The sequence below is a fragment of the Marmota monax genome, unplaced genomic scaffold (assembly GCF_021218885.2).
Source record: "Marmota monax isolate L192 unplaced genomic scaffold, Marmota_monax_Labrador192_F-V1.1 WCK01_AAM20220418_F8-fsc00176, whole genome shotgun sequence".
Classification (NCBI taxonomy): domain Eukaryota; kingdom Metazoa; phylum Chordata; class Mammalia; order Rodentia; family Sciuridae; genus Marmota; species Marmota monax.
Window position 1 is genome coordinate 1,197,906 of NW_026694774.1, and position 25,183 is coordinate 1,223,088.

General features: G+C 32.7%; 1 protein-coding gene across 1 annotated transcript in view; it reads left to right on the plus strand.

Moving 5' to 3' along the window:
- Apool (apolipoprotein O like) overlaps positions 1-25,183 on the plus strand; it is an 82,085-nt gene that overhangs the window by 41,453 nt on the left and 15,449 nt on the right. Inside the window, exons 5-6 of the mRNA XM_046425362.2 lie at positions 48-146; positions 6,106-6,197. Of these exons, the coding sequence (XP_046281318.1) occupies positions 48-146; positions 6,106-6,197 (191 nt within the window). The remainder of the gene's footprint in view (positions 1-47; positions 147-6,105; positions 6,198-25,183) is intronic.

A 25,183-nucleotide genomic window follows, 5' to 3' on the forward strand; every position in this document is an offset into this window, starting at 1 on the left:
CCAATTGTAGTCAGTCATTTATATTAATTTTTACCTGATTTCTTGAGATGCATATATCTATCTGAAGAATCCACCTCAAGATTTTCTTCCAAAAATGGGAGTGATTACAGTTGCAGGATTGGCAGGCCTGGTTTCAGCAAGAAAAGGTAGGTTTCGAAAATATGCTCTTTCAATGTCATTATATCAATTTAAATTTTACTTTGATGAGCAAACCTCATAGCCTTTATTGAATAATATTAGGATAGGTTGGTGTAGAAACTTTAGATTCCTTAATACACTATGTTTACTTTTATAAAGACTTATAAAATTTTTTCAGTCTCATTACAGGGAAATGCAGATGAGAACCACAGTGAGATACCATGGCACAAATATTAAAATGACCAAAGCGTATAAGACCAACAATATCAACAGTAATCAAGAATGGAGAGCAGCTAAAATTCTCATGCACTACTTGTAAAAGTACAAAATGATATAGCCAATATGAAAAATAGCTTCACAGCTTCTCATAATCTGAAACATATACTTCATATGCAACCTAGCAATTCTACTTCTGGGTATATACCCTGGAGAAATAAAAACCTGAAATTGATCAAATTATGCTATGTGCATGTAGGAATATACACAATGAATGCTACTTTTATGCTTAGCTATAATATAATAATTAAAAAAATTAAAAGAAGGAAGATAATAGAGTAGAGAGAGGGGGTTATGGGGAGGGAGGATGGGAGGGAATGGAGAAGTATTGGGGATGAGTTGAAGCAAATTTTGTTATATGTATTTATGAATGTCAAGATGAAACCCATAGTTATGTGAAATTATAATGCACTGATAAAATCATTACAAAAGAAAAGGAAGAAGAGACATACCTGTGGTACCTATTAAATACTAACATTAATAAGACCTGATAAGTATCTGTACTATCTAGAATTATCTGTAGTCCATTAAATAGCCTCAGAAATTCATAAGCCCTGAAAATTTTATATAAAAAGTTATCTATGCAAATTTTATTGGGATTTTGTAAATACTCAAGAATCATGAACTATATATAAAAATATGAAATAAAACTAATGAAATAAAAATCATATGCAATAGTTCGTAGTGGTTCTGTTCATAATCATGCAAATCTGGAAGTAATCTAGATGTTTGTCAACTTGTAAATGGCTAAAAAAAATTGTGGCATATCCTTACAAATGAATACTATTCAACAACAAAAGGGAAGGTGATCTTGCTATATCCAGCAATCCTGATAAGTCTAGGGGAAAGAAGACAGTCTACTTACATGTTTGTTTCGATGACATTCTTAAAACGAAAAACTATAGTGAGAGAAAACAGGTAATTGATTCCCAGGGGTTAGGAGTGAGGAAAGGTGCAATTACAAAAGGAGACAGCATGAGGTATTTTTTAAGAATGGTAGAATTATTATGTATCTTAATTGTCATTATAATTACATGAATGTACATGTATTAATATTGATAGAAATGTACAAACTTGCTGTATAATCATTTTTAATAAAATGTTAAAATATATAGTTGTTTCTATTAAAATTGAATTTGACAATTTTTCTTCTAGGTAGTTTTATTTTTTTAAGCATCTTAAGAATCTCTTAACTACCAAAAATGTTCTTGAGAGTTTTTTGTTAATATAAATATATACATTAACCACTCAAACCACTTTTGTTAATCATGACCTCCCATATTCTGGGGGTATGTTAAGGCTTTGAGATGATATGCTATATTGGATAAAATTTAATTTACTTTTAGTCTCTTCTAGACCAAAGTGGTTGGGACTATTTAGCCAGCTCAGAATGGATCTTTGAAAGTAGACAATTTACCTCACTACTCTCATTCATTGTGAGACTTGATATGTTTTATTTCTTTGCCCCTTTTTGTACTCTGTGTTTCTACCAGCTTTGTCCTTCCTTCCCACTATACCACTTGTGTGGAGAGTCCCTAAGACCACCCCTAGATTTGGTAGTTAGCTAGAAAGACTTATAGGGTTCAGCATATGGTCATATTGCAGTGAAATGATACAGAGTAAAATCAGCAAAAGAAAAGGAAAAGGTACATAATGCAAAGTTTGTAAGAAACCAGGTATAAACTTTCATGAGTCCTTTCCTAGTGAAGTCATCCTGGGTGTGCTTAATTTCTTCAGTAATGAATTGTGACAATATGAATGAGATGTTGTCGACATGGGTTGAGTAACAACTATAAGCTGAGTGAACAAGGTTTAATTGGGGGATTGCTAAAGAAACAGTATCTACCTTCATGTACCAAAATTCCAAACTTCCAGAAGGAAAGCAGGTATTCAGCGTAAATCACATCATTTGTACAGAGTTTAAAAAACTTGAGCCACTCTTATTTAGCAAATATTTTGAATTGTTATAAGGAACTGGTTATTGGTTAAGTGCCCAGCTGCTAGCCAAGGGCCAACATTGCCTGCAGGGTTATCTAATGATAGTGGTCTCAAGCATCCTTTGTTAATTCTTTCTCCATACCATTAAATAATCCTATCTGATAATTACACAGTGAATTTTGTCTTTGACCATTTTTTGCCTCTAGATATGGATATTCCTCTCAGTAGGCATTAATGTGTTGCCTCCTCCCCTAAGCCTTATTAAGCTAGTGTAGTTCTCTGGTCAGTAGCCATTTTGGCCTCCTTCCATCCATTCTCTGTCCACATCCCATTTACTAAACATTGTCTCCAAACTAAAGTACTTGAGGTACAGCTCTGAACCATTCTGCAGTGTGGTATCATTTGTGGTTGGTTTGTCCAAATGTATAATCCTAAAAGCAGCTTCAAGTACACCTACTTAGGTAACAGAGCTTTGTCCATATTTAGAAAAATTGCAGCATCCTAACTCTAACCCATATATCTCATTTCAGTAGAACCAACACTCTTCCTATATGTAATAATAATGCCTACATCCCATTTAACACGTGAACAACTTCTAATTGAATATGCATTACAAATTATTCAGTAGAAAATACCTTAAAACCAAGATCTCCATATGTAACAATAATATTGATAATTAATTTTATACATTTTATCTTTATTGATTATTTTAATTGTGTGTATATATATATCTATTTCTGTGGTATAATGATCAAATCAGAGTGGGTAACATTTTCATCTCCTGAAACATTTGATTTTTTAATTAGCATACAATAATTTTACTTGTTTATGGGGTACAGTATGATATTACATTACTCCTATATTATGTACTGATCAAATCAGGATAATTAATGTCTCCATCTCATCATTTGTTTAGAGACTTCAAGCTCCTCTCTTCTGTTTTTTCCTAAAATATATAATAGGTTTTTATAAACTATAATTACCCTACTGTGCTATAGAATAGTAGAATATAATATGTTTATCTCTGTTCTGGCAACCACTATCCAAACTCCCTTCCCACTATCTGCTTCCCCCTAAATTTTGAAGGGAATTTTCCAAAATGCATTACTTAATTTCTCAGTAAGGAACTCATAACCTTCTTGTAAGAGAAATTGTTCCTTAGGTCATTCACCATGTTTCTGAATGTCAGCTAAAATAATGTAATGCATGTTTTTTAGACTTCACATTTCAACATACTAGTAAGTGGTGAAATAAATGTAGATCTAAGAACGCATTTTATTAAAAGATAAAATAGAGGAGAATAGCAAAGATCACAGTTCTTTGTATTTAACATGGGTAAATATCATGAAATTTTTGTTTCTGTGAAGTGTATGTATGTGTGATATGATATAGGTCATAATGTAAAATTTATTTCTTAGTATGAGTCATAGTAAAAAATGTTTGAAATCTGTTATTTTCATCTAACTCTGTTAAGCTACAAATAGAGGTAAAAGGAAATCACTTAATGGCTTCTTAGTATAACACATAGGTAGTTTGTGATTGTATCTAGAATCCTTTTGTAATTATTGGAGTAGGAATATTGAACTTAAATTTATTTTTTTTGCAGATTAGCTTATTATATCAAGTAAAGAGAGGACAAACCTAAGTTTTCTAATCTTTAAAATACCACATCAAGGAAAAACCACCACCTACCAAGTTTAGGAGCAGCACAATTGCAGAAATTTGCTTGAGTCAAAGGAACTAAATTGTGAGATAATAGGACTATATAATCAACAATTAAGTAATAGAAATTGTAATAATACTGAGCAGGACTAAAAGAGCAAATTAATACATGTTTTAATTAACCTAGACCCTCTGTTCTCATATGGTATAAAACAGTTTAAATCTCAAGAAAACCTACATAAGAAATACCGACTTCCCTCAAGCTCAGTCTATAATAGGCATGACTGTAAAAGGCTATGTTAATAATAAGTAAACCAGTCAGAGAAATATACTGTTTGTTTTACCTTTTCCTAAAGTACAATGTTGCTTGTAAATATTACCAGATGCTTTTTACCTTAGTCTTTGTTCATATGCCAGATAAGATGTTTCTTTGTTTCTTTAATTTTTAATGCATTATTATAATACATAATATTGGGGTTCATTTTGATATAATTATGCAAGCATTATATGTAATTTACTTTAATTCTATTCCCAGGACTTCCCCTTTTCCTTCACTTTTCCCTTGCCCTGTTCCCTTTCCTCTATTCTACTGGTCTTTCTTCTATCAGAGCTTTTTTTTTTTTTAATTAGTGCCTTGTGAAATTCACTATGGTATATTCATATATATTGTTATGTGTGGATGCAAGGTGTCCCCCAAAAGCTCATGTGTGAGACAATGCAAGAATATCTGGATGAGAAATAATTGGGTTATAGCCTAAAACTAGTCAATGAATTAATCCCTGATGAGAATAACTGGTAAATGGGGGCAGGTGGGATATGGCTGGAAGAAATGGTTCATTGAGGGCGTGGCTATGGGTTATATATTTTGTGTCTGGGGAATGAACTTTTTCTCTCTCTGCTTCTTGACCATCATATGAGCTGGTTTGCTCTGCTACAGTCTCCTGCCATGGTGTTCTGCCTCACCTCGAACCCCAAGGAATGGAGCCAGCCTTCTATGGACTGAGACCTCTGAAACCATGAGCCCTCAAATACACTTTTCTTCCCCTAAAATTGTTTTGTTCAAATATTTTAGTAGCAGTAGCGCAAAAGCTGACTAAAACATATGTATGTAGGATACTTTGGTCAGTTTCATCCCACTGTCAAGTAGGGATTGAAGAAACTGAGAAAATAAAAAAAGTACTTACCCCAACTTAAAGTCCTATTATATAATTGCCTAACTATATTTACGGAATTCAAGAACCCAGCCAAGCATTTAAGATACACATTATTTTGAATAAACTGTCTGGTGGACCCAAGCTTTAGCTTACAGTGGTGGATTTCCAACTTTTCTGCAGAACCTAGAGTTTCCTGAAAGTGTTTAGGGGTGAATAGAGACAAATGAATAAGCCACACAAACAAGGTGCAATACTTAGCTTCTCACTCCTGGTTTAATCAGAGCAGCTTCAAGTTTACAAGTTTTTTTGTGTTAAAGTTCCTAGTGAGAGTCTATATGGAAATTTTTTAGAAAGGGTTTTGCTCTCAAAAATGGTTTGAAAAATGACTCTTAGATGCTTAGCCTAGATCAGTGACATGAAGGAGTTATGTACCTTTTAAAGTCCTTAGCTGATTACTTAGTTGAGTCATTCAACTTCCTATGAACTTAATCAAAAAAAAGAACATATGAGATAGTTAATTTAACTTTAATATGGTGTCACCAACCCAGTAGTTGATTAATTCTTTATATTGTCGTCCTTTGTTAGATATTTGAAAAAGCGTGGTTATAACTTTGTTTCTTAGGACATGAAAAGCTACCTAGCTTCAAAACAGAAGAAAATCAATTCCTTTTGTTTAGGAAATTATCAGTATTAAAATGAGAACACTTTTCTTAATTGGACATAACAACTTAAGGGCATTCATTAATTGATTTGAGATCCTTAAGGGCATTTTAGATATCACTTTGATTGGTATTATTATCTAAATAGCAATTTAAAAGAGGATGATAGCTTAAGGTGAGCAAAGGAAATGTTATAGTATAAGTTATAGTATAAGTAAAAGATTCAGGTCTCTTGTGGCATCTATTTGGAATTTAATATACCTTTTTGAATTTTATAGGTTCTGGGTTTAAGAAGGTTGTTTATCCACTAGGAATGGCTACTTTAGGAGCAACTGTTTGCTACCCAGTTCAGTCAGTAATAATTGCAAAGGTAAGTTCTTTTTAAGTAATACCAACTTTTGATGATTTTTTTTGAAACTCTCAGTGTGACAATATTTAAATTTTGTATAATACCTGCAACATTTAATTTTGGGAGATATATAGTTGGTATCAAGTTATGTAGGCAAAATTACATTAGTACCTCGGCCTGGTAAATGTCATTCTTAATTACATAATCATCACAAATAGTATGAATTTGTTTAAATATAGTTCAACAACATAAATGCAGGTTTGAGGATTACATTCAGAGACATTGAATTAGAATTTATAAGCAGAAATACTGCTCCATTGATGCTATATAAGATTCAGGTTTTTAAAAATATTTTTAGTTGATGGACCTTTATTTTATTTATTTATCTATATGCAGTGTTGAGATTTGAACCCAGTGCTTCACATGTGTGAGGCAAGCGCTCTACTGCTGAGCTACAACTCCAGCACCAAGATTCAGTTTTGTAGTAACAGAAAAGTATGCTTTTTAGCAGCTATTCATTTGAGAAGATTAACATAATGCAAGAAATAATCAATTGATAGATTACAGAGTCTTTGGAATATTAAATGGTCATATACAAAATGAATTTTGAAAACACCTAGAACAAAGAAACATCTTTCAAAAATGCTTATTAGAGTTGTTTCATGATTTTCTTGTGAGCTTACCTATAAATCTAAAGATTATATTAATGATTTGAATAGTTTTTGTTAGTATTTTATTTTTAAACGCATGTTCAGATTGAGAAGGAGAATTTGGGGCTATGCATTTTTTCCTCCTTTTCTTCCTCCATTAATTATCAACATTTAACATTTTCCTCTCACACTTGATGCATAGAGAAGGACTTTATGTATTTATATTTTCATTTGTGCATCTCTTTAATTATTGATATAGATAAAACTGTCTATTCAGTATTTTGAAAATGTCAATGATATCATGTACTACATAATTTATAATATGATTGAGCTATAAAAGTTTATAGCAAAGGAAGAGAGCATTAAATCTAGTTACACTTGAGAGACAGCATTGATTAATAAAAACATAAATTCATTTTTAAAACTCCCTCATAAGATTTTATGTTGGAATTAGCCACTGAAATGAATACCATGTTGATGTTCAAAGAAAACTTTGAGGACATTTAATTCAGTGTCCATATTTTCTCCTTTGCTGAAAAGGAAAGCATGTCAGTGAATTTTTGTCACTGACTTGCCCAGGATTACACTCAGTTGCAGATGCCCTAGTTTCCTCTCCATTAATGTTCCCAGTGGACGATGCCACCATGGATTGTATATTTTCTATTTAATTGCTTTGTATTCTTTGTTTGAGCAAAATGATACCTACCCATCTCCTTAAATAATACAAGCATTATAGAAAGGAAAGTTTATCAGAAAACTAACCACTCACATTACTTCTGTCCATAAAATAACAGTATCAAAATTTGATAGAATATACCTAGACATCTTTCCATGCATCAAAAAGATAGAAAAAATTGATGGGTGAATGCACAGATAACTGTGAGCATAGTATGCATCTTTTTTTTTTAAAAGTATGATATTAAGGGGCTGGGTTGTGGCTCAGTGGTAGAGCGCTTGTCTAGCATGTGTGAGGCACTGGGTTTGATCCTCAGCACCACATAAAAATAAATTAAAAAATAAAGGTCCATCAACAACTAAAAAAATATTTTAAAAAGAAAGATTATTAAATATAAAGATATAAAATATTACAAAGGAAAAATAAAATAATTGCTGAACTTCAAATAAAAGTTTGTTTAATATAAGAGATGTTGATATTAATTCCCTAAAAATTCTTCTAGGATAAATAATGATTGTTACTTAAATTCCTAGAGCTGAAATGCTTGCTATTCCTTTGTCACATGACAATATTATGTGTAACATTTGGCAGAATATATTATAGAGAGAACATGATTTCTTAACCTGAGATCCATGGTGGACTTGAGTCTATTACTCACTTCCCCATCCAAATTTTCATAAAAATGAGTATATACAATAGAAATCTTCCTATTTGATATTATCAGGATCAGTAGTTAACAATTGACAATACTACAGCATGTAATTGTAAAAAAGATCTAAAGATATGTATCTGAAATTTTATTTCAAATTAAAGCATACATAGTCATTTTTCTCCATTTTAAAGGATGACTTTGAGTATCAGTGTCCTTGATGAAGATATATCTTTCTTACAGATGTGTCATATCTACAAATTTCTGTTTACATTCATTGAAAATAAAAATCACACTTAAAACAGGTTTAAAGTATATAAATGCTGAATTATGTTAAATTTTATCATTTTTCCAAGCGTTTTACAACTATCTTATTAACCTTTAATTTCATAGGATTCAATTTTTAATAGCCCTTTACTTTGAATCTTTATAAAACTTCAAAGTTAATTTTCCTACAGACTATATTTTTTAATTTTTTAGTTGTTGACAGACACAATACCTTCATTTTATCCATTCATTTTTATGTGGTGCTGAGAATCAAACCCAGTGCCTCATACATGCTGGGCAAGTGCTCTACCACTGAGCCACAACCCCAGCCCCAAACTAATTTTTTTCACACTACTTTTACCATATTATGTCACATATAAATTGTTTAGTTACAAGTAAAACTGATGAACAAATTTGGAGTAAAAAGCTATGTATTCTTGGTAAGCAGACAAACCAAGTACAAAAGATGTACATTGGAATATTGGAAAATAGTATTGATGAATATTCAGGATTCTATGAGTATCATTTACTATAAATTAAAAAAATATATTTGGTTAATTTGGAAAGCCTTTTTAAAAGGATGTCAGGTAAGAGCTTTTCTACTCTTTTTTTTTTTTTTCCCAGAAGGAAAGGGCCCATAACTTCCAAGAGATTATTCATGGTATCTGTGATTTTAAAAGGTTAAAAAAAAAAAAAAAACAAGGAGGAGAAATGAATTACAGTAGATGGGGTAGAGAGAGAAGATGGGAGGGGAGGGGATGGGGGATAGTAGAAGATAGGAAAGGCAGCAGAATACAACAGACACTAGTATAGCAATATGTAAAACTGGATGTGTAACCGATGTGATGCTGCAATCTGTATAGGGGTAAAAATGGGAGTTCATAACCCACTTGAATCAAAGTGTGAAATATGATATGTCAAGAACTATGTAATGTTTTGAACAACCAACAATAAAAATTAAAGGAAAAAAAAGTTAAGAAATAATAGTCCAGAAAATCCTTTGAAAATCAAATGTCTTTTTTGAGTTATTTACCATATTTTATTTTTTTAAACATTTTATTTTTAAATACATGGCAGCAGAATGCATTACAATTCTTAATATACATATAGAGCAAAATTTTTCATATCTCTGTATGTTATTTTCCATCTTGAAAATATACTTCAAGGTGGGATTATTCTTTGCTTTTCATACTTTTCCTCATAATTCATTTATTTTCCTCTATGAAGATTTACAAGTAGTCTCTCTTTGAAAACTATAAAATATCTAGGCCTAAACTTACTACATAATTTTTTTCAAGTCTATTTAAAAAATTATGAAACATAATTGAAGGGCATTTTAAGTTATAATTAATTGAGCAACAGTGAATATATGAAAGGTGTGCAATAGGCGTATTTCATATATGTGTGTGTATGTATGTGTGTGTATATATGTATGGTTTTATATAGTGATTAACATAACCAATTAACACAGCCATCACTAACCAATGCTGCACATTATATCCCCAGAAATTGTTCATCATATAACTGAAAATTTCTACCTTTGATAAACATTTCTGCTACCCCCTCTCCTTAGAGTTCTGTTTCTATTATCTGATCTATTCTGGTACATATACAAAAAAGTGTCTTGAAGAAATATCTGTGCCTGCATGCTTATTGGAACATTATTCATAATAGACAAGATTTGAAATAACCTCAGTGGATGAATGAATACAGAAACTGATACGTAGATAAAGTTGAAATGTTGTTTAGCCACAAAAAAAGTAGGAATCATTCCACTTGAGACATCATAGATCAACCTGAAGGATATTATGCTAAGTGAAATAAGCCAGACACAGAAAGACAAATACTTTGTCAATTATATGTGACATTATATGTTTTAAAATCTTCAATATGTTTATAGATATGTATCTTATTTCTTGACGAAAAGAATAAACATTGAAATATGTCAAATATTCTAAATCTAGAAATTTAATTCAATTCTTACAGAAGCCCTTGATTAAAATGGAGGGTAACATTCAACCAGCATTTGTTGTCCATCTACAATGTATTGTTCACTATACTAGGTTAAAATATAGATGATAAAATATATCAAGAGAATGAAGAAAATGTGCAAAAATTATATTAATTTTTTCTGTACAAGGGAGTGGAATTTGGAATGTGGTAAAAGTATATTTTCAGATCAGTGTGTAAACAAAGGATGGAATATACAAGAAATGTGTTGGGATAGTTGACTGTTCAAAAAAAATAATTAAGAATGTTATCAGCTATGATGTAAAAATAAATTTCTAAATGTTCTAAGTGGAATAAAAATCTAATCATAAAATAAAATGCTACTTAAAAGGATGAAAAGGGGAATGCTTATATCATTTTGTCATAGGAAAGGTCTTAAGAAAAACAGACTAGAAGCCATGAAAGAAAAAATTTACATATTTGTCTACATCAAAAGAATTAAATTACTATGACACAATATACTATATACAAAGTTAACAAATAAAATGAAAAAGTGGGAAAACTATTTGTAATATATATTTGACAAAGAACGAGTAGTCTTCATGTATTAAGTGCTCCTATAAATCCATGAGAAAAAGACGAATGCTTTCTTGGAAAATGGAAAAAGTACATGAAGGGATAATCCACAAAAAGTAAATAAATGGCATGATTTTATGAAAGATGATAGATTTTATCAGCATTCAAATAACTGCAAACTTATATGCTCATATAGATATTGTTTTCTTGGATAGTTAGTGTGTAGTGTGTGATGTGCTGGGCATTGAACCCAAGAGCCTCATGTATGCTAAGCAAGCACTCTACACTGAGTTACATCCATAGTCATAGATAGTTGACTTTTAGCCTTGCAACTTGAAAAAGATGTAAAAGATTCATAATACTACTGCTGATGAATAGGGTAAGAAAACAGAACTGTGTTCTTGGAGTGTAAATTGCTGCAGTATATTGCTGACTTTCTGGGTGTTAGTGTGGTAATATTATCAAAAATTAAATGTTTGTACTCATTTCTTTAGAAATTTCATGTCCAGGAATTTATTCTAAGGAAATACCACAAGGGAATATGATCCCAATTATATGTGTAAGGATACTAGTTTCAGCATTGCTTATAATTTCCTCCCTCTCCTAAAAAGGGAGGTGGCCCATGTGCGTGTCAGCAGGGGATTTTTTAAAAAGGAGCTGTATTGCATTTATTCTAGAATACTATACTATAGAACTATTTTAAAAATAGACCTATTTGTGTATAAATTAATATGGACATATTGTTAAATCTTTTAAAAAGGTAAATCTCAGGAAAGTATATGTATTTCAATCCTATTTGTATTTAAAAATGACAACAAAGTTTACATGTGTAATTTATTTTAATTTTATTTTTATTGGTTCTTTTTAGTTATACATGATGGCAGAATTCATTTTGATACAAAATTACAAGCATGGGATATATCTTATTCTAGTTAGAATCCCATTCTTATGATGTATATGGTGGTGGCATTCACTGTGTTGTTTTCACATATGTACATGGGGAAATTATGTCAGATTCATTCCACTGTCTTTCTTTTCCTTATCTCTCTTCCCTTTCCTCCATTCCCCATTATCTAATCTACTGTACTTCTACTCTACCCCTCACCCCACCCCCTTATTGTGGGTTAGCTTCCACGTATCAAAGAAAACATTAGACCTTTGGATTTGGGGGACTGACTGACTTTACTTGGCATGATAGTCTCCAGATTCTTCCATTTGGTAGCAGATGTCATTAAGTCATTCTGCTTTATGGTGGAGTAATACTCTGTTTGTATTATACTACATTTTCTTTATCCACTCACCTGTTGAAGTGCATCTAGGTTGGTTCTATAGCTTAGCTATTATTAATTAAGCTTCTATAAACATTGATATGATTGTGACACTACAGTATTTTAAATCCTTTTGATATAAACCATAGAGTGTGATAATTCAGTCAAATGGTGGTTCTAGTCCAAGTTTTTTGAGAGTTCTCCATACTGCTTTCCAAAGTGGTTGTAGCAATTTGCAGTCCCATAAGCAATGTATTAGAGTACCTTTTTTCCCTACATCCTCACCAACATTTATTGTTACTTGTATTTTTGATAATTGCCGTTCTGACTGGAAGTGAGATGGAATCTCAGTGTAACTATTTTAATTTGTATTTCTCTAATTGCTAGAGATGTTGAACATTTTTTCATATATTTGTTGACCATTTGTATTACTTCTTCTGTGAAGTGTCTGTTCAATTTTTGATCTTTTTTTTTGCTGGGGTGTGTGTGTGTGTGTGTGTGTGTGTGTGTTACGTTTTTTGAATTCTTTATATATCCTGGAAATGAATGTTTTCTCTGAGGTGTAGGTGACAAAGATTTTTCTCTTCATGTTCTTGATTGTTTCTTTTGCTGTGAAGAAGCTTTTTAATTTAATGCCATCACATTTATTGATTATTGATTTTATTTCTTATGCTTAAAGAGTATTGTTAAGGAAGTCATTTCCTGAGCCAATATGTTGGAGTGTTGGGCACATATTTTTTCTAGTAGATACATGGATTCTGGTCTAATACCTGGGTCCTTGATCCACTTTGAGTTTAGTTTTGTGCAGGGTGAGAAATAGGATTTAAATTTTATTCTTTTACATATGGATATCTAGTTTTCCCAGCACCATTTGTTGAAGAGGCTATCATTTCTCCAATGTATGATTTTGGCACCTTTGTCTAGTTTGAGGTCTTTTTGTGGGATTGTCTTTGTGTCTTCTATTCTGTTTCATTGGTCTTCTTGACTGTTTTGGTGCCAATACCATGCTGTTTGTTTTGTTTTCTTTTTAACTATAGTTCTATTGTATAATTTAAGGTCTGATATAGTGATGCCTCCTGTTTTTTCTTATCTCTTTTGCTCTTTTTTTGTTTTTATTTAATCTTTTTAGATATACATGACAGCAGAATGTATTTTGACATATTATACATACATGGAGTGTAACTTCCCATTCTTGTGGTTGTGCACAATGTAGAGTTACAATGGTCATGTGTTCATATATGAACATAGGAAAGTAACGTCCAATTCAGTCTACTGTCTTAAATATTCCCATCTCCCTTCCTTCCCTTCATTCCCCTTTGCCTAATCCAATTAACTTCTTTTTTAAACAATTGATTTATAAATGTTAACTTTATATCCTGATACTTTGCTGAATTCAGTTATAAGTTCTAAATATACAATCTACTTCTAAATATACAATCATGTCATCAGCAAACAGAGCTAATTGTATCACTTCTTTTCCTATCACATCCCGTTTATTTTATTCTTTTGCCTAGAAAAGAATTCTGACTATGTTAAAGAGAAGGGATAAAAGTGGGCATCCCTGTCTTGTTCCTGTTTTGGAAGGAATGCTATCGGTTTTTCTCTATTTAAATGATGCTGGCCTTGGGTTTGTCATATACAGCTTTTACAATGTTGATGAATGATTCCTTTCCTATTTTTCTAGTGCTTTAATCATGAATGAATGTTATATTTTATCGAATGCTTTTTCTTTATCTGTTGAAATAATCATGTGATTCTTGTCTTTAAGTTTATTGATGTGGTGAAAAATATTTACTAATTTCCATATATTGATCCAACCTCGCAACCCTGGAATGAAACCCACTTGGTTATGGTAAATTATCTTTTTAATGTGATTTTGTATTCAGTTTGTCAGTAATTTATTAATATTTTTTGCATCTATGTTTATCAAGGATATTGGTCTGAGGTTTTCTTTCTTAGATGTGTCTTTGTCTGGTTTGGGTATCAGGGTGATATTGGCTTAATGGAATGATTTTGGAAGAATTCCCTCCTTTTCTATTTCATGGAATAATTTGAGGAGGGTTGATATTAGTTCTTCTTTAAAGGTTCGGTAGAACTTGACTGAGAATCCATCTGGTCCTGGGCTTTTATTTGTTGGTAGGCTTTTGATGACTTCCTCAATCTCATTACTCGAAATTCATCTGTTTAAATTTTTTATATCCTCCTGGTTCAACATGGGCAAGTCTCATGTCTCTAGGAATTTATTGGTGTCTTCAAATGTTTTAGATCATTGGAGTATACATTTTCAAAGTAGCTTCTGATTATCATTTGTATTTCAGTAATGTCTGTGTTGATATTTCCATTTTCATCATGGATTTAGTAATTTGATTTTTTTCTCTTTCTCTCAGTTAGCTTGGCTAAGGGCTTATCAATTTTGTTCATTTTTTCAAAGAATTGACATTTGATTCATTAATTTTTTTGAATTTTTTAAAATCTCAATTTCATTGATTTCTGCTCTAATTTTAGTATTTTCTGTCATCTGCTGATTTGAGTGTTGGTTGGTTTGTTTTCTACAGCCTTGAGATGTAATATTAGATTATTTATTTGGTATCTTCTTATTCTATTAATGTATGAGCTCAATGCTATAAACTTTCCTCTTAGAATTGTCTTTATAGTGTCCCATAGATTTTGATATGTTTATCATTATTCTCATTTACCTCTAAGAATTTTTTTATTTCATCCCTGATTTCTTCTACTATCCATTCATCATTCAATAGTGAATTATTTAGTCTCCTGATATTGTAGTAATTTTTATTTTTTATCTTATCATTGATTTCTAATTTCATTCCATTTTATGATCTGATAGAATGCAAGGTATTGTATCTATTTTTGTATTTACTGAGAGTTGCTTTGCATTCTAAAACATAGTCTATTTTGGAAAATAATCCATATGCTACTGATAAGAAAGTGTATTCGGTCACTGATGGATGAGATATTCTATAAATATCCATTAAGTCTAAATTATTAATTGTTTTTTTTTTTAGTTCTGTGGTTTCTTTATTTAGATTTTGTTTAGATGATCTGTCTAGTGATACAAGAGGCATGATAAAGTCACCCAATATTTTTGTGTTTTGGTCTATTTGATTTTTTGATATTGAGAAGTGTTTGTTTGATGTATGTAGATGCTTATTGTTTGGGGCATAAATACTTAAGACTGTTACTTGTTGTGTTATGACTCCTTTAAGCAGTATGAAATGGCCTTCTTTTTCTCTTCTGATTAACTTTGGCTTGAAGTCCACTATGTCAGATATGAGAATAGAAACACCTGCTTGTTACAAGATCTGTGTGAATGATCCTTTTACCTTTAGTCTATGGATGTCTCCTGGAGATAGCATATTGTTGGGTCTTATTATCCTATGTATGTCAGTCATTTTCATAATAATGTGCCTTAGAATGGATCTGTTGAAATTTTGTGTATTTGGAGTCCTTTATGCCTCCTGCATTTGATTTTCCATTTCATTCTTAAGATTGGGGACATTTATTGTTATTATTTCATTGAAAAGATTGTGTATTCCTTTAGTTTGTATTTCAGAACCTTCATCTATCCCTATGAATCTTATACTTGACCTCATAACATTATCCTGTATTTCTTAAAAATTCTCTTTATGGTCTCTTAGCATCTTTTCTCCATGATCAACTTTATTTTCAAGATTATATACTTTGCCTTCATTGCCTGAAAATCCATCTTTCAGATGGTCTAGTCTATTGGTGATGCTTTCCATTGAATTTTTAATTTGGTTTATTGATTCCTTCATTTCAAGAATTTCCAATTGATTTTTTTCAGAATTTCTGTTTCCTTATTAAAATGGTCTTTCACTTCTTATATTTTGTCTCTGATTTCTAACCTTACATCATCTTTTTATCTCATAGATCAGTTTAACTATAAACTTTCTAAATTCCTTCTCTGACATTTGTTCGACTGTGGTGTTGGTGGAGTCTGCTTTTGAGTCATTTTGGTTTGTTTGGGATGGTTCATTCCCTTGTATTTTCATATTTTTTGCATGTCTGCCCATATATCTGAAGCAGCAGAGCTTCTATTCTATTTGCCTTTAGTGATCCTGTAGGTTTCCTGTGCCTCACAGATGGTCGGGCAATAATTGCAACAACTGTGCATATGATATATAGCACTAAATTAAGTACTTAATTCCCATGTTGACACAAAGATAATTGACACAATAAACAGCACTGATAGGCTCAGCAATTTCTATAAGTAATGACAGCAAGTAATCATGAATTATCTGGCATAGAATCAAACAATAGGTTTTATTTGACTTCAGTTGTATTAATTGTTGCTATAGCATTAGTGCTATGGTCTGGCATTTTATAAACAAATTAGTGTTAGGAAAAGTTAAAGAGAGTTAATTAAAAGAAAAGAAGAAAAGATGAGGGGGTAGAAAGTGTAGTCTCAAGATAAGTAGAGCAAATGTAGAGGCAACGTAGGATGTGTTGTTTATGAGGGGGGTAGAGAAAAATAGAAGTAAAAATTAAAGGAAGAGTGAAAGAAGAATAAAGTTTAGCTGTTAGTGAGAAAAAGAGAAACAAGGGAAAAAGAGTTGTGACACAGATAATAGAAAACCAAACCAAAATATATGAATCAAAAACTCTAACCCTCAAAAAACAGAGTAAGGAAAAATAACTACTTTCAAGAAGTGCTAGAAATGAGAAAGCAGAAACATATATGTATATTTATAAATGTCCCTCATGTATCAATCAGTACATAATTAAAAGGAAAAAAAACAGTCAGTGAGATTATATGCTTGCTGTCTGTTCCAAACTGTCTCTCCATTTCTTAGCTTCCTTTCTCAGCGGGATGATGTGGGGAGATGTTGAAGATACTGTCGGCTTCACTTCCAGGTATAGATACCACTGGGTTCTATGAGATGAGTTTTTGGAAATGAAGCTCCCAAGGTTGGGGATCAGATCTAGTATTGCCCCAGGTGTTTGTTGCATGGGAAATTATTGAGCATTAATTAATCAACACACTTCTAGAACTATAGCCCACTAATCTCCCCAGGGCTCCACTCATTGGAAGGAGAAGTCAGTCCTTTACTGGTTCTTTTATTTTTGGATACTGCCTTTTCTGGCCTTCCAAGATCTGTCATTCCTGTCCTTTCAGATTCTTCAGCCACTGCCTCTAGTCCTGGGCATTCCTGGTCTCAAGGGAGGAGAAGAGGGTGAGGTCTCTAGCCTCTCTGACCTGTGTTACCCCTCAGGCAAAATGCTCTCCATGCCAGAAATTCTCCTTATTTGCTAGACTCAGTTGAGATCAGGAAGCTGACTTCTGCTGGATTCATGTACGGGACTCAGCCCTGAACTCAAGGATCTAAGTTCCCTGTTTGAGTTTGGTTTGCTGTAGCACCATGTCCAAAAATGTCTCCAGCTTGACTCCCTGTGCATAGCAGACAGACTCAGGTGACTTGTGTACACCAGTTTAATGAGCTGAATAGCCTGTGGGTGAGCCCAAGGCGGGCTGACCCTCCCATCCTGGGATTCTCCCCACCAAGTCTGTCTGCTGCACATTTTACTCTTTTCCAAACTTGTATAATAATTTCCCCTGCTCCCACTCAGTTCCAATTCTGTTCTTTATTCTTGTCTGATATACCAAAAATTTACTAGTCTTCAAGACTCTCTGTCCAATATTAAGTATCAGTGAAGTGCCTTTTTAACTCCCCTCAAAGAAAGCAGTGTTCTCGCTATTTGAGTCCTGTGTCATGAAGCTGTGGAAAAAGTCTTTTCCCACTAAATCACTATCTTGTTCCTTGTGCAATTTATTTTCAAATTTAGTTTAAAACATCACCGAGATTGTAGTGTATAATCTATTTTGTTATCCCCCCCTTTTTTCCCAATTCAGTGGTTCATCATGGACTTCTGTCCATGTAGGACATACAGTTCCACCTCATTTTGGTAGATCTATAAAATGTTAACATGTCATTTGTTTTAAAATACTGTGGGTATGCTTGTGTGTATGTATTACCCCCCCCCCTTAATTGTGGTTTGACTTTCACAGTTTCAATCAACTACCATCCAAAAATATTAAGTGAAAAATTCCATAAATAAAAAATTCATGAGTTTTAAATTGTGCTCTATAATGAGTGGTGTCATGAAATCTTGCAGTACACTCCCCAGGGCAAGAATACTACCTTTGTTCAATGTGTCACAGGAAAGCAGGGAGCTGAAACTCCAGATCTCAGTTCTTGTGTTCCAATGAAAGAAAATGTAAAGTCATACACCAAAAGTCATATAAGAGAACTTTATTATAATTGAAAGTGAGGTGAATGTAAAGTAAAAGCAAAGTGAGCCCTCTCTCTCAAGAGAGAGAGAGAGGGGGGCTATCTCTGGGCAGAGAATGACAAAGGAGACAGTGCTGTCTCAAAATTTATTACTATTTGATGTTTACCCAGAGAACTGGGGAATACCTTCTTTACTCTCTGCCAATCAGGTGTTTAACTCCTCCTTCATGGTGGGTGATGGAATTTTCAACCTTAGTTGGCTACTCTGGAACTCTCAAGGTAGCCATCCTATTTAGTTTTCCTTAATGTATAAGTCAATCCCATGTTAATCTTGAGCACTGGGGTCAGTAACTGATCAGAAGTTACCTTAGTGCATCTGTGCTAATAAAGGAATCTTCCTTCCCAGACAAATGGAACTAACTTCACATCAACCTCAGTGGACCCTGTCAAAAGTTAGTCCCATTAATACTTTTCTCTTGATGTGTTTTCCCATAAGCTCATTCGCTTCGCTTTATTTTCTACAAATTAACTACAACCATTTGCTTTCTTGTCTACTTTGTAAGTAGTTTTTATAAAAGACCCTCAAGTGGGCTTGGGTTGTGGCTCAATGGTAGAGCACTTGCCCTGCGCTTGTGAGGCACTGGGTTCAATCCTCAGCACCACATAAGAATGAATGAATGAATGAATTAAAGGTATTGTGTCCATTTATACAACTAAATTTAAAAAAAAAAAAGACCCTAGGGCTGGGGATGTGGCTCAAGCGGTAGCGCGCTCGCCTGGCATGCGTGCGGCCCGGGTTCGATCCTCAGCACCACATGCAAACAAAGATGTTGTGCCCGCCGAAAAAACTAAAAAATAAATATTAAAAAATTCTCTCTCTCTCTCTCTCTCTCTCTCTCTCTCTCTCTCTCTCTCTCTCTCTCCTCTCTCTCTTTAAAAAAAAAAGACCCTAAAGTGATTTAAACTACACTTGTGACCTTGACATGCATTTACCAGCTACTGCCTAACATTCCCCACTCAAGGACTAAAGCCCCTGAATCATCCAGAGAATAAGGGGTGATAAAGTCAAATTGGTAGCTACTTTCTGCTGATTAGGGGCATAGGCCTATAGGGTAGGTATCTCTAATCCTTGCTATCTGTCAGTGAAATGCTTCAGATTATGAGTAAGTTCTGTCAAAGGGGCCATGGTAATTCTCTGGTTTGGTAAAAACAGATTGTAAAGCCATCTGGGAGGTGGACGGCCTATGAACAAAACAAGAACACATAAGTATTGGGAAAAGATTGATACAACAATAAACATAGTAACATCTACATTTACCGATGATATGATAATGACTATAGGTATCAGCAGTTTCTTCCACCATCAAGTGTCAGAAAACTATGAGCTAAAAACTTGACCCCATGATGAAACAGGTGAGGACATAACATCTCTTTGAAAATTAAATATTTAAGGATTTTAGTTACATTGTCAGAGTGGTCAGGAATGTAAACACAACATTCTGTCTGGATAATGGCACAAATGCTACCCTGATCTGTAGTGAGATCATCCAAAGCCATCCGGTTTTGTAATACAGCTTTTTTTCATGACAGCCACCTCTATGTTAAGGAGAGAAATACATCTGTCAGTGTCATAAAGAGCTTTTGATTATAACTGGTCAGACTTCCATGTTCCAGATTATGTCTTATAGACCAGTCTGAGGGATAAATATCAGAGTTAGAAAATCAAACCATTGAAAAATAGAGTAAGCTCACCTATGTAGGAGGTTAGGAAAATCTGTGGGTCTCAAATCGACTCAGAACAAACTTGTGACTGTGACAGTGTCTTTTTTTGGTATTTATCAGACACTCCTGTATAAGAATACTTATTAATAACTTCCAAGTTTTACTTTTGAGAGGACTGACATAAATTTATATCTTAAGCTACATTAAAAAAATTATCTTTTCTTTTAAATGTCCATGTGTGGCTATATTTTGGTTATACTCTCCTGCAAGTTGTTTAAGACCGAGTTGGTAAAAAATTGACCCTTTTCCTATCTGCTGTTTAGAGTCAGCTGAGATTTGATAGGAGTTGCTTTTACAAGCTTCAAGAATACTCTTGGCTTCTTTATCTTTCTCCTATGAGTTGTGCTATTTGCCAGGATGGTTCAGAGTCTTGCTGACCACATATGGCTTCCCTTGGAAGCATTAGGGATATATCCCTTCCCAATGACCCTCGTTTTTGCACTGTGTACACTGGTTGACTTCCTGTTTTCTAGAGTCTCCACAATCCCCCTGATCAAGAGGTCAGGTAACTCACCAGAGTTTCAGGACTTTTAGAGAAGTCCCATCATTCCTTAAATTCCAGCTGACCTTAAAGGACAACAGCCAAAATATTGACTTGAGTTTTCCTTGGCCCTTTTACTTCCTTGACTTTGGTCTCCAAGCTTTAGTTTTAAGCATTCAACAGGCCACTTTCAACATTCTTGAAATGGGAGTAATGGGTTCATGCCCATACTGGAAGTCCGCATTATATGCTATCTTTCCTATAGGAGATAATTAATTGTCTTAAATTAACTCAGATTGTTCTGTTAAAAGTAGTACTGTGAAATACTAACGGGTAACAGTTATAAATTTTTACAAGCTAAACAAAAAATGAAGCTAAAAGAGCAACAACATAGTTAGTTTGTATAATAACTATAAACTAAGAAACATAATCTCTATAGTAGTACTAAAGTATATTTGATATCTATTTAGCCTCTCAAAAGACCCGTTAATTTATGAACTTAATTACTTATGAAAACTTGTTTCAAGTTTTATTTTCTTTTAAAACACTCTTGTAACCTTAAATACCTTTTATACTTTACCAAAATGTTTATGTAATTTTGTATTGAATCCTTTGTTTATTTTGCGATCACAGGTATCTTTATAACAAACATATGTCTTTTGAAAACAACTTTAAATAAATTTAATTCTGACCTACTTTAGAGCCCTCTTAACATGAAGTAAGGTGAATGGCAAAGTCTTAACTAAATTATCACAAATAGACTTATTATTTTATATATAAATGTATATCATTTATATAACAATGAAACATTGATGTATTAAAGCAAACAGATGCAAGCTATGTTTTTAAATGGCAATGTGGTCTTTTTCTATAAGGTACAATGTATAAAAGAGAGCACTTACTGGTTACGTTGCCTGTAAACTTAAATAAACTTTTATTTTATAAATTTTACAAGGCTTAGACAAACATATTTAGTTCTCAGACGTATACATATCTCTAGTTGCATATATTTAGAATGTTAACTATATTGCAATTACTTAAAATGCCAGTTGTTTGTTAACCAATTATGAAGTAATCATTTAAAAGATTTCAAAGCCTTTAAAAACCCAAATTCCTTTAAGACTTAAATTCCCCTACATAATAAAGCCTAGCAGACACAACAGATCACCTTGATAAGAGCGATAAATGTTTTAAGAAAACCTTAATGTTCTTAAATAGAGAATTAGACTTTGTTTTATATTAATATATTAACAGTTGACCTTAGGGGGGGGAAAACCCCTAAGTTTAACTAACTGTGCTGCTTATAGACAACTTAATTACACACAAACTTTTTAGATTTATCTTCTATGAACCTTTTGTAGTTTACATAGACATTTCACAACCAGTTCTTATCTTTAATTTTGTCCTCATTTTATCTTGAAGTTTAGGACAAAAATAATACCTATACTACCATATACTTTTTTCATCCAGAAATATTTTCTTTCCCCTTTCATTTTTCTTACCATAATATATTTTCATACCTATAACTTTCTTACATTTCTTTCTTAATTACTGACCTTTTAAGTTTAGATTTTAAAACAGTCTTTAAAATTTATGAATTTATACAAAATACATTATAATGAAATAAAATACTTTTTTCCTTATAGATTTTTTATTAACACTAGCTTGTTATTCAGTGGCCAGTTATTCAAGGGTTAACCCTCAAATACACTAGAAAAAGAAAGAGACTTCTTTTAAAGAGTCCTAAGCAGGAAAAATAAACCCTGGTAATGGTGGGAGTAAATCTGCTCAATGAAGGATAAGTGATCAGCTGAATCTTTCACATCAGCATCCAGAATGGCAGATAGAATTTATTCCTAATGTTCATAATTTCACAGGGTCTATTTTAGTTTGTAAATGGCTAAATCTGACAGAAATACATGAAAGTAGAATTTTATCCCTCAATCATCTTGTTTTTAGTGAAGACCCAGAAATAAAGCAATCTGAAACTCTTTCTATTGACTAATAATTTATTAAAACACATTTATAAATGCTTAACTTATTTATGTTAAATCAGATTTACTAATTTTTAACTTAGGTTACCAATGAAAACCAAGTCTAGTTAACATTTTAAGCCATCTTTTTTCAGTTGAAAAAGAAAAACCTAGGGCTAGGGATGTGGCTCAAGCGGTAGCGCGCTCGCCTGGCATGCGTGTGGCCCGGGTTCCATCCTCAGCACCATATACAAATAAAGATGTTGTGTCCGCCGAAAACTAAAAAATAAATGTTAAAAAATTCTCTCTCTCTCTTAAAAAAAAGAAAAACCTAAAAGCAATGGATATTACACTTAAAATATTTGATAGAAAACAACACTCTTCATTGACTGATCACCTAGAGAAAAAAAATGTGTGGGTTAGTGATTTAAATGCATATTTATTTTTATCTCTAATCATTTTAAGTCACAGGAACTGAAAGTTATTTGGATCCATTTTTAAAAATTCATGAGTGCTCATTTATCAATGAGTTGTGGTACCATGTACATGATACACAGACACAAGTGCACATGCAGATACAATATAAAAAAAGATGTGTGCACACCTAGACATAAAGATCAACAGGAAACCAAGATTTTATAGCTTTTTTCCTGGTATGATCAAAGGTAGGATACAAAAAAAAAAAAAAAAAACCTATAAAGGTTTCTTAAACAGACTGTCACATTTAGCCATTTACAAACTAAAATAGACCCTGTGAAATTATGAACATTAGGAATAAATTCTATCTGCCATTCTGGATGCTGATGTGAAAGATTCAGCTGATCACTTATCCTTCATTGAGCAGATTTACTCCCACCATTACCAGGGTTTATTTTTCCTGCTTAGGACTCTTTAAAAGAAGTCTCTTTCTTTTTCTAGTGTATTTGAGGGTTAACCCTTGAATAACTGGCCACTGAATAAAAACAGCAGAAAGAAAAACAGAGGACAATAAAATTCAGTTAGAAAAAAACAAGACTAATTTGTTCAGGAGAGAAGATGAATTTATCATTTAAAAAACTTGAGCTCAGAAAAAGACAAAGACAAAAAAAATGGCATGGCCATAATTACTCTAGAAAAGGAGCACATAGAACTGCTTTATCAAACCAGAGTGCACTTTTGGATCAGATTAGATTCAGCCCAAATATTTAAAGAATGTGGGAGCCTGTGAAGTCCTCAGAAAAAGGTTTTTAAGAAAAAGAAAACTTGTTCTTTTAGGATCTTTCCATTTTTCTTCCCTGTGACCATCTGGAGAGAAGAGAAAATCATTTAAGGAGGAACTTATTGAAAGAGCATAATCCCAACGTATAAAAACAGAGAAAACAGTGTTGTATGTACCACAGCAGCTTGCATTTAAAAGTGACACTTTTTTTTTCTTCTGGTCTCAAATCAGTTTGGGCACTTGCTCATGCAACTTACATTCCAGATTGATATCAGAAAGGCAGCTAAGAAGCAAGGAAAGCTGCCATTTTCATCATAAGAGAAAAATTGCCTATACATATGGCACTTTTGATTATTATTTTCCTAGTCCCCTGGTAATTTTTTAATCTCCTTCCATGAGATAGATACTACCTAACCAATGTATATGCTATAACACTACCCACTTGTTAGTCACTTTAGTCACTTGGTGGCCATCTAGGTTAGCAAGTCAGCCGTCACAATACCTCACTACTTGTGTTCAAGTAATTCCTATTTTACTTAATGATGATCTCAAAACAGAAGAGAAGTGGTGTTGGCACTACTTAGATGGAATAGAGAACTTCCACATAACTTCTATATTATAATTGTTCTGCTTTACTAATTTTTGTTAATATCTTACTGTGCCTAATTTATATATTAGATATTATCAGATATCTATATAGAAAAAATATATATATGTAATTATATAGGGATGGAGATATATATATATACACACACATATATATACACACACACACACACACACATTATACATTTATGTATTAGTTATATATAAGGTTCAGTGGCAAGCATCCACTAGAGATCTTGGAACATATCCCCCACAGATAAGGAGGCAGTTGTGTGTGTGTGTGTGTGTGTGTATGTATAATATACATAATAATAAAAATTCAGGAAGAATATCTATATAACTGTTAACAAAGTTTATATTGGGAGAGGAAGAAGACTTTCTTTATCCCAATATATTGATTAATTTTGTAAGTGTAGTTTATACTTAGTGAAAATAGGAGAAACTTTTCTACTTGAGGAAGAAAAAGATAGCTTTAAAAAAACATGTTTGTAGAAAGTGTAATCCTGGAAGTCTCCCAATGAAAAATCAATAACTCTTGGGCTAGGGTTGTGGCTCAGTGATAGAGTGCTTGCCTAGCCTGTGTGAGGCACTGGGTTTGATCCTCAGCACCACATAAAAATAAATAAACAAAGTTATTTAAAAAGATCAATAATTCTTGAATT